This window comes from Mandrillus leucophaeus, unplaced genomic scaffold (genome assembly GCF_000951045.1).
Source record: "Mandrillus leucophaeus isolate KB7577 unplaced genomic scaffold, Mleu.le_1.0 Scaffold608, whole genome shotgun sequence".
NCBI lineage: Eukaryota > Metazoa > Chordata > Mammalia > Primates > Cercopithecidae > Mandrillus > Mandrillus leucophaeus.
In genome coordinates, this window is record NW_012106564.1 from 1338792 (window position 1) to 1349944 (window position 11153).

The window sequence follows — 11153 nt, forward strand, 5'->3', positions numbered from 1 at the left end:
TTTTTCTTCTAAGCCTTCTCCTATTTATGGGGGTTTAGCGTTGTTAGTGGTGTGATTGGTTGTGTGATTGTTTTAAGTTATGGGGGGGCTTATATGGGTTTAATGATGTTTTTAGTTTATTTGGGGGGTATAATGGTTGTTTTTGGTTATACTACAGCAATGGCCATTGAAGAATATCCTGAGACATGGGGTTCAGGGCTTGAGGTTCTAGGGGGTTTTTTAGTAGGGTTAATGATGGAGGTGGGATTGGTTTTATGGGTTTTAAATTTGGATGAGGTAGTGGTGGTGGTTCATTTTAATAATATGGGTAATTGAGTGATTTTTGAGGGGGAGGGGGAGGGGTTAATTCGAGGTGATTCTATCGGTGCGGGTGCTTTGTATGATTATGGGCGTTGGTTAGTTGTGGTTGCTGGTTGAACGTTGTTTGTTGGTGTGTATATTGTGATTGAGATTACTCGAGGTAATAGGTTATATTATTAGAAATATGGTCAGGATAAGGGGGATGAGGAAAGAGAAGAAATAGAGTTTGACTATGCCTTTTTGGGTGGTTACAGTTATGGAAGCAGTAATATGTGTTTGTGAGATTATTTTAGGCATAGATTTTTCTAGTCATGTTGAATCTAATAGAAGGAGGGCTAGGTTTTGACTTATAAGTAGATTTTGGTAAGAGATTATATGGTGAACTGTGGTGGGATAATATCCTAGTATGTTGGAGAATTTAAATATTTGTGATGGGTTTTTTACTTTTAGTTTATTCGTTATAAAAGCGAGGTCTAGAGCTATTAGGAAGCCTAGGGCAGTTGCGTATAGAGCTGAGAGTTTTAGATGGAGAGGTATTGTTGGCTGGGGGAGTAAGGTAGGGGAGATGCTATTGGTGATAAGGAACCCCGTAATTATACTGCCCATTGTGAGGCGTTTAATTGGGTTTAGTAAGGCGGGATTGTTTTCGTTGATGTTTATTAAGGCTGGGAAGCGTGGTTGTCCTGTTAGGGTGAGGAGAATAGTTCGAGTACTGTAGGCGCTTGTTAAGGAGGTGGCAATGAGAGTAATAAATAGGGCTCAGGTGTTGGTATATGACGTATTTGTGGCTTCGATAATGAGATCTTTGGAGTAGAAGCCTGTGAGGAAAGGTATTCCTGTGAGTGCTAGGTTGCCAATAGTCAGGGAGGTTGAGGTAAGGGGTATTGTTTTAAATAGACCTCCTATTTTTCGAATGTCTTGTTCGTTGTTTAGGTTATGAATAATGGATCCGGAGCATATAAAAAGTATAGCTTTGAAGAAGGCGTGGGTACAGATGTGTAGGAATGCTAGGTGTGGTTGGTTAATGCCAATGGTGACTATTATTAGGTCTAGCTGACTTGAGGTGGAGAAGGCTACAATTTTTTTAATGTCGTTTTGTGTGAGGGCACAGATAGCTGTGAATAGGGTGGTAATGGCTCCCAGGCATAATGTGAGGTTTTGGATTAATGTGTTGTTTTCTATTAAAGGGTGGAAGCGAATGAGTAGGAATACCCCGGCGACGACTATAGTGCTAGAGTGAAGTAGAGCTGAGACTGGAGTTGGGCCTTCTATGGCAGATGGTAGTCAGGGGTGAAGGCCGAATTGAGCCGATTTTCCTATTGCTGCTAGGAGGAGGCCAGTCAGTGGAAGAAGGTTTGAGTTGGAATTTAGGGCTAATATTTGTTGAAAGTCCCATGAGTTGTAATGCAGAAGGAGTCATGTTATAGCTAGGAAAAGACCAATGTCGCCAATGTGATTGTATAGAAAATTGCTTGGATGGCTGCTGTGTTGGCGTCTGTTCGAGTGTGTCATCAGCTAATTAGGAGGAACGATATAATTCCTACGCCCTCTCAACCAATAAAGAGTTGGAAAAGATTGTTAGCAGTGACTAGGGTTACTATAGCAGTGATCTGCCCATCTGACCTCGTGATCTGCCTGCCCATCTTGGCCTCCCAAAGTGCTGGGATTACAGGCTTGAGCCACCACGCCCGGCCGGTTCCATCTTTTTTTTTTTTTTTTTTTTTTTAGACAGAATCTCCCTCAGTCACCCAGGCTGGAGTGCAGTGGCACGATCTCAGCTCACCGCAACCTCTGCCTCCCAGGTTCAAGCAATTCTCCTAACTCAGCCTCCAGAGTAGCTGGGTTCCACCTTTTTAAAGGGCAATATGGTGGTCTCTAGTAAAATGTATATATCCACACACCTCAACAAAACAATTTTAAGAATCTATTTTACAGAAATATTTGCATAAGTACAAAATGTATAACTGCAGCATTATTACAAGAAAACAAAAAATAACCCACATATACATCAATAAGGCAATAAATTATAGTATACCTACATGTACCATGGACTATGCATCATTAGAAAGAATGTATTTATATCAAAAGATCTCTTAGAAACTGTTATGTTAAAAATCAAGTGGCAAAACAAGAAATATGTAAATAGATATTAAAAGTCTGCAAGATTAAGTAAGTTGATAATATTCTTTAAAATTTTTTAAAAATTCAAGCCTGGCATGGTGGCTCATGCCTGTAATCCCTGCACTTTGGGAGGCCGAGGTGGGCAGATTACTTGAAGCTGGGAGTTCGGCCAGCCTGGCCAACATGAACCCCCTCCTCTACTAGAAACAAAAAAATTAGCCAGATGTGGTGGCACACACCTGCAGTCCCAGCTACTCGGGAGGCTGAGGCCGGAGAATCGCCAGAACCTGGGAGGCTGAGGTTGCAGTGAGCCAAGATCACACCACTGCACTCCAGCCTGAGTGGCAGAGTAGAAACTCTGTCTCAAAAAAAAAAAAAAAAAAAATTAATTTAAGTATTCATGAATCACCTGAGTAAACTGTTAAAATAGGAACGACAGAGGAATCAAGGGAAGAGAAGGGCACAGAGTTCAACTATAGAATATGGATGAGCTAAGATGGCCTTTCTCACAATATCCAAAACTCTGATTTCTTATGTTAGTTTTCTCTCAATATTACCTAGGCCCTTTCACACACCCTTTCAGTCTCAGCATTAAATTTTTAAGACAAGTTAGCAAGGGGAAAGGTAGACTTAATATTTAGCTAAGAGATTTCTCATCCCACTCCTGTGTTCCCCATCCCTGAGGCTTTAATGATTCCAGAATGGCTTAAATGACGTTAGCCTCAATTTTACCAACGGCTCTATACATCTCTGACAATTATTTACTTTACCATTCTTCAAATTAAATGACCTAGGATAGTAGTTTTAATAACTAAGTACTTATAAGCCAGATACTATCGTTATTAAATATTAGTTTATTATATGTATAAATACTCATGATTAAAAATGGTTCATACTATAAAGCCTACAGAATTCTTACTCAATTACAGTAAGAGCTGATATCCGAAGAGTCCTTAGTACGTGCAGTGCACTATGCTAAGTGCTCTACCATGTAGCTCAAACTAAATTCAGAATTTACTGACATAACAATGGTAAGCAATAGTAAGCCATAGTGAGCATTGTTTCAGCTACTCTTTATGATGCCAAAAGGGTATCTGGGATGGACGTAGTGGCTCACACCTATAATCCCAACACTTTGGGAGGCTCAGGTAGGGGGATCACCTGAGGTCAGGAGTTTGAGACCAGACTGGCCAACATGGCGAAAGCCCCTCTCTACTAAAAATACAAAAAATTAGCCGGGCGTGGTGGTGGGTGCCTGTTATCCCAGCTACTCAGGAGGGTGAGGCAGGAGAATAGCTTGAACCCAGGAAGCAGAGGTTGTAGTGAGCCGAGATCGCACCATTGTACTCCTGCCTGGGCAACAAGAGCGAAACAAACAAACAAACAAACAAACAACACAAAAGCATATGTGGGTGAAAAGGAAACCTGACAGCAACACTTTTCTTGTAAGGGCAGAGACTGCCTTCTTAAACAGAAAGAAAAAATTCCCCAGTCTGGGACCTATACATTTACTTATGAACTAAAGGAAAAAAAGTTACTTTAAGAATAATTAATCAGCATTTATACTAACCAGATCTGAATCTAAGTGGAAAGCAGTTGCTAAATGCCCAGCATTATATTGCTCTGCAGGACGGCAATCCACCACAAAGAACCGGACTCCTTCCTAAAAGGGAAACAACATTTGATATATAGCAATTTCCCATGAGGTTCACACTGCACAATATAATATTCACAGCTAACCAAAGGAAGGGAATAAGTTTATGAAAACATGGATCTCACATGGAATTAGGAGGACCTAGTTAGTATAGAAAATAACCTGAAGGTCCTAAATACTTTTATTTCTTTTTAACAGTTAAAACAGTTTTCTTTTTTAGATGTTGTTCTTTACTGGAAAGTCTTAAAATACACAGAAGGAGAATGTCTGTTTGAGCTATAAAACTAATTATACTGGAATTTGACAATGTACCATGTAAACACTACATAGTTATAAACATAACTTTAGATATGCTTTCCTTTTTTGCAAATAAATCTGCAAATTTATCAACAGCTCAATTCACATAACTAAACATCTATTTCGTGTGAGTGGGATGAAGGGAGAATGTTCTGAAATACCAGCTTTAACTAGAGAAGTTCATGTGGGTCTCTTTAAACTGGATAACATGTTTTCATTTGTTTTTTAATATTAGTCTGAAGAAGTAAAAAGCGAGATGCTTGTATTTTGAAAATTCTTAATAACCAGCACAGATACAGTAAGAAATCCAACTAAGAAAGATCTACCATAAAAGGCTATCTTTCCACGTCCATTCCTTTCCTGCCCTCAATCTTGGAAATACACTACACCTTCCAAATACAACCACAGTTAACTGTTGCACTACTAGTAATAAAGACCATATATTAAAAACCATCATCGGTCAAACTGACTTATTAGATTTTCATGCAGAAAATTACATTTTCACAATTCTCGTTTGCTATAAGTTGTATCGAACTAAACCATGTAATTCAATTAGCTATAAACTACCAGAAACTGTTAAATGCTAAATTCACCCTTTTAAGTATTTTATACAATGCCACATTCAGTCGCTCTACTGAAATATGAAAAAAGATATGTCGATTTACAAAAACTGGTGTCAAGAATGTCAACAATAATTAATTGTAGACAATTAAAACAACACACAAGCTGACAAGTTTTAAAATGACCCTCTGAACATAACATTTAACACAATCATTCAAAAAGCCAAAAGAGCCACCTTGTTGCAGTAAATTGATTTTGTGGGAATCACTGAACAGGGAGTAAGTTGGTTCCTTGTATTTAAAATGAACAGTCCCCTAACAAACTGGGTTTCCTTTACTTACCCCTTGTAGCTGATTCGCTTGAAGGATCTCTGACACTGAGATGGCCAGACAAAGAGCCTGACTCAGATCTGCATCATCATCCTTAATTCCCAACAAAGTACTACCAAAGAGATGGTGATTATCCTGTTTGAGGGGAAATTTTTAAACGTTATGAAAAAAAATCGAAATTTCTTCCTAAAAATATTCTAATTAAACCATAACAGGTAAAATTATAATATTCTTGAGTTGTGATTTTTAAAACCTAATACTAATCTCAAATTTTATATGCTAAGAACTGCAAAAAAGTCACATAAAGTCCCTGTTAGTGTTCACACAAAATGAAAGACTAAGAAAAAAATAACACAATCTAAATAGCTATTTTCTATACTACCACCTGTAGTTAATATTGAATTTTAAAAATAGTTACTTACAATTTTTCATATGTTAATAAAAGCAAATATGTGGCAGAAATCGATTGCATAAATGAGTTAAAATACTGATCCACAGCCTGCTCTAATTCACAACTGCTAGTGCAGATTCACTATGTCTGAAGAATAAAAGGTGCAGCTCTTGAAAGAGAAAAAAAATAAGACGTCTTTTTCATTCAGTATTTTAAACTACTGTCCTACCATCTGACTTATCCAGCATTGTTAGGAACTGAAGAGTTCTATATAAGAAAATTATTAAAATAGTTGAAATTGGTCCCTAGAAATAAGTCTTTTAAAATTAGTTATTTTTAAGGGAAAATGATCATAAAAGGTTTCCTTTACCTGCTTTCTAAAACACAGTATACTAAACATAATTTAACTTTATCTTGACACTTCAGTGACATGACGAGTACCAACTAGAAATTATTATGGCAGAATGCTTTAAAAAAAAAAAAGACAATAATGCTCTCATCGGCACCTGAAGTCACATACAAACCTGCTGGCTTTAAAAACTTGTGCCTCTTCCACTATTAGTTTTTGCTTCTTAGAGTTTCATTTTTCAGGAGTTCACATCACTCACACTTCTAATCTGGTGTCCTTTATTAAGCACCCGTCTGGTCTAAGGGTCTAAGTCTTTATGGGGCCTAAATGACCTTTCATTATAAGACAGCTCTGCATCACTAACACTGTACAAACCTGCACTCCAGAGAAAAGTGGCATAACTCTACCTCCTCCACTGGATTACTACTGTAATAGAATTTTTTGCTTTTTTTTTTGAGACAGCGTCTTCGCTCTGTCACCCAGGCTGGAGTGCAATGGCGTGATCTCAGCTCACTGTAAGTTCTGCCTTCCAGGTTCACGCCATTCTCCTGCCTTAGCCTCCCAAGTAGCTGGGACTACAGGTGCCCGCCACCACGCCTGGCTAATTTTTTGTATTTTTAGTAAAGACAGGGTTTCACCGTGTTAGCCAGGATGGTCTCGATCTCCTGACCTTGTGATCCGGCTGCCTTGGCCTCCCAAAGTGCTGGGATTACAGGCACGAGCCACCATGCCCAGCCCTGTAATATAATTTTTAAAGTCAAGAAAACACTAATTTAGCAAATATCTCATAGTCAATTTTCTTATGATCAGAAATAACAATAATCAGAAGAGAGGTAAGATGCTTTCTACTGTCTTTTTAACTAGTCTCTTCCTCCACTAGGGAGGGTCTTTATGGAGAGGAAAAAAAAACCCACACAAAACTACAACACATAAAGAAACAGAAAAAATTGACAACCTAGAGTATTTTAACTAAAGTGAATACAAAGTAATAAAACAATGTATAAAATGTGAAATGCAAAATAGTTGATCATTTCTTGTCTTATACCTTCCTAAAAGAAGCTGGTGTTTTGCTGCAATAATACTGAGCCAGAGAGAAAAGGTCTTCTATATCTTCTATATTCAGACTGGATGGAGTATTTTGCAAGAACTCTGAAACATGATTATAGACATAATATTTAGTAGTCTGTGAAAAATGCAAACATTAAAATTGTTTATGTATCAGAGCTGAAATATCTTCATCATAAATACTATGCAAATAGAGTCTCAACAGTGGTGCTTTTACAATGTCTTGTGGAAAAGTGGATTTCTCCAAGTGAGCTGAAACTGTTAATGTAAATCTCTTGTTAGTGAAGGATGGTGTCAGGCAATCAAATCAAATTCATTAACTTTAATTAGAATTCTATGATTTATTTAACAAACATACATGAAGAAGTGCCAGGGCCCCTGAACATACAAAATATCTAAGAAATAGTTACTGACTTAAAAGAACTTTGTCTTGTAGGAAAAAAATAAAAATAAATCATTATAATGTAATAAGATAAACATTACTATACAGATAGCACAAAGTGCCAGGCAATATAGAGAGGAAGTAACTATCTCCATGTGGCGAATATGGTGGGGAGAACCCAAAAGGAGAACCAAAGTTTCACAATTGAAATATCATATAAACTGAGTATTGAAAGGTAAATTATGGATGGGTAGAGAGGAACAGAGGAGGGCGATCTATTTGAACAGTGAAACCAAAGGAATAGTATATGGAAAGCAATGAAAGAGTGAACAAATATGAAGGAATGAATGAAGATGGCAAAATAAAGGAAAATCGTCTTCAAGGTCTGTACCTGGAGAGTGTTTACATAATTTGAGAGTTGAATGGAGCCTCAGAGCTCTTCTAATCTCCTAAATTTATGAATGAGGAAACTGAGTAACTTACACAGATAAGGAGACCCAAAATGTTTTCGCTACATTAAATGATACTTACGGATAACTTCTTCTTTGCTGTCTGACTCTTGTGTTAAAATAACTTCTCTGTAAAAGGGAATCAAATCAATTTGAGTTAAATATTAACACAGCACCCTGAGAAAAGGGGAAAAAAAAACAACTAATCAACCAGATACTTACTTTGCATTAACAAGGATAATTAACATCAAGAAATAAATAAAAAATGGATCTGCTTGTTGTAGATATCCATCCCATATTGCCTGAGTGACTTCAATGGAACAGTAACATGCAAAAAGACTTCCAAGCTGTAATCAGGAAATGAAATGAGAGACATAAACCACTGGAGGTGACTTGTTCTCTTAAAAGTATTAAAGCAAATGAATAAGAAACATTACATCAAATTATCTGCACCTGATATTTAATGCGTACCTTAATCTTAGTGTATGAAATCCAAAGGCAAAACATGTGAATTCAAGGGACAATGGAGCCACTTATTAACTGTGTGACTTAGGACATGTCAACCTCTTTAAAGCTTCCATTTTTACTTCTGTAAAAAAGAGGAATACTGCTACCCATCTTCTACTACTATTGTGAAAAAAATACCTAAAGTAACCAGCACATATCTTTGCCATAGCATAACTAACATAATTATGGTCTGAGCTCCATAAGAGTAACTAAAATAATTACAATATAATAACAGCACAGTATTTAAATTACAAGGTAATTGTGAGGATCAAACATGGTAATTTAAGAGCAGCTAATAAAACTCTAATCATAATATAAATATGAATTGCTCCCAAAGCTCACTTGTACATCACTTGAAAGAGATTAGGCTGGGCACAGTGGCTCATGCCTGTAATCCCAGCATTTCAGGAGGGTGAGGTGGGTGGATGACCTGAGGTCAGGAATTTGAGACCAACCTGGCCAACATAGTGAAACCCCGTCTCTACTAAAAATACGAAAATTAGCCAGGCATGGTGGTGCGTGTTTGTAGTCCCAACTACTCGGGAGGCTGAGGCAGGAGAATCACTTGAACCTGGGAGGCAGAGGTTGCAGTGACACGAGATCTCACCACTGCACTCCAGCCTGGGTGACAGAGTGAGACTCTGTCTCAAAAAAAAAAATAAATAAAATAAACAACATTCACATCCTTCGATATATCTCAGGAGCTAAGAGTTGTTAATTTATAAGCATCTCTACAACCCAATTGTGTTTTAAGTTGCATGAAGTAATATTTTTAGATCATTCAACTTTCATTAGATACAGAAATAATTCCTCTACAGGTTTAAATTTAAAACATTTTTAATGGCTAAAGAGAATTAATGGGAACACATATATTTAGTGCACTCTTTGTGCAATACTAAACTAATACTAAACTATTATCACATGTCATTAAAAATATCTCTTACTTAAATTCTCACAACAGGCCTGGAAAGTAAACACATTTCTTCCCATTTTGCAGGTGAGAAAGTAGATTTCAATTACTCCCCATTTTTTTCAGGTGAGGAACTTGGATTACTTTCTCAAGCTCACAGAGCTAGTGAGTGGTGCTGGGAATAGGAAAAAGCCTGAGACTCCACAGCCTATGTCATTGCCATCACACTTGACCACAAGCCTTTTAAAATACATAATGCTACTAATATTTTTTTTGTGGTTGCTTTAAAAATTACGATTACAAACACAGATTAGAAGAGGTACATACAAACAGAATAGCAATATACAGTCATCTTTAAGCTCACTTAGCTCAACTAAAGCTACCACTGCATTGCTCACAGTGGTTTAGGAATTACTCTTTAATTGTTTCATCTCCTGATATTTAACAAATTCTATTTCATCAACATGATACTAGTAGCAAGAATAAACTATCTGGCATATCAGCTGAAGAGAAACCACTCAGTTCAAACTTCCAGCTACCAGCACTAATTCAGAGCTCTGGCATCAGAAATGGCATTTCCTAGGCAGAGAGACCACTATTAATGATTAAAATGCTTAAGAGAAATAGTTCACTTCTTAAACATAAAAGTAGATTCAGTGGCAACATATGAATCTCAGAGAAGCTACAGTTTTATAGGTATTTATTCATTTTAACTCAAAGTGGTAAGACTAGGCTTGGCTCACACCTGTAATCCCAGCACTTTGGGGCCTGGGCAGGAGGATTGCTTGAGCCCAGGAGATCGAGATCAGCTCAGGCAATACAGTGAGACCCTGTCTCTACAAAAAAATTAAAACATTAGCCAAGCATGGTGGCACATGCCTGTAGTCCCAGCTACTCAGGAGGCTGAGGTGGGAGAATCACTTGAGCCCGGGAGGTGGAGCTTGCAGTGAGCCAAGACTGTGCCACTGCACTGCAGACTGAGAGACCAGAGCAAGACCTCATCTCAAAACAAAAACAAAAACAAAAAAAAAAGTGACGAGACTGTGGCCAAGAGGGAATTAAAGAACAGGCTACTGAGGTTTGAGATTTAATGAGCCCAGAAGTGAAACCAGTTAGAATTCTCCAATTACCCATTTCCTGATTGTTAACTCATCCTATCATCCTCTGAAGTAGGTATAGTACTATTATTATTTCCACTTTGCAGATGAGGAATTGAAGCTCAGAGGCTGTCTTAGATCACACAGTTAATAACCGGAAGAAATGGGATTCTTCCTGAAGAAAAGTTAAGCAATACATAATAAAACAATATGAATATATAGTCTCCTAGCACCCAATCATTGTTTTAGAAAGATCTTCAAGTTAACCAGAAGAGCAGTTTTCAAAGTGTGGTCTGGGGACCTCCTAGAAGTCCCCAGGATTCTTTACAAAGGATCTGTAAGGTCAAAACTATTGTTACAAAAATATGTAGAATTTACCTGCCTTTTTCATATTTATTCCCTCAAAAATGAACAATAGAATTTTCCAATGGCTACATGATATGTGATATTAACACAGATTGAATAAAGAAGCAGATATGGGCCAGGTGTGGTGGCCTCACGCCTGAAATCCCAGCACTTTGGGAGGCTGAAGCAAGCGGATCACCTGAGGTTAGGAGTTTGAGACCAGCCTGGCCATCATGGTGAAACCCTCTTTCTACTAAAATTACAAAAATTAGCCGGACATGATGGCGGGCACCTGTAATCCAAACTACTTGGGAGGCTGAGGCAGACGAATTGCTTGAACCCGGGAGGTGGAGGTTGCAGTGAGCCAAGATCGTGCCACTGCACTCCAGCCTGGGC

The 11153-nt window shown here is 37.8% G+C and overlaps 1 protein-coding gene across 3 annotated transcripts in view; it reads right to left on the reverse strand.

The window, feature by feature from the left end:
• The window catches only part of TBC1D23 (TBC1 domain family, member 23), a 95624-nt gene that overhangs the window by 53321 nt on the left and 31150 nt on the right, over window positions 1-11153 (reverse strand). For all 3 annotated transcript variants that reach the window (XM_011999900.1, XM_011999902.1, XM_011999901.1), the window contains exons 6-10: window positions 8121-8245; window positions 7981-8027; window positions 7048-7151; window positions 5275-5397; window positions 3992-4084 (exon numbers count right to left, since the gene is read on the reverse strand). In XM_011999900.1, coding sequence (XP_011855290.1) covers window positions 3992-4084; window positions 5275-5397; window positions 7048-7151; window positions 7981-8027; window positions 8121-8245 — 492 coding nt within the window. The remainder of the gene's footprint in view (window positions 1-3991; window positions 4085-5274; window positions 5398-7047; window positions 7152-7980; window positions 8028-8120; window positions 8246-11153) is intronic.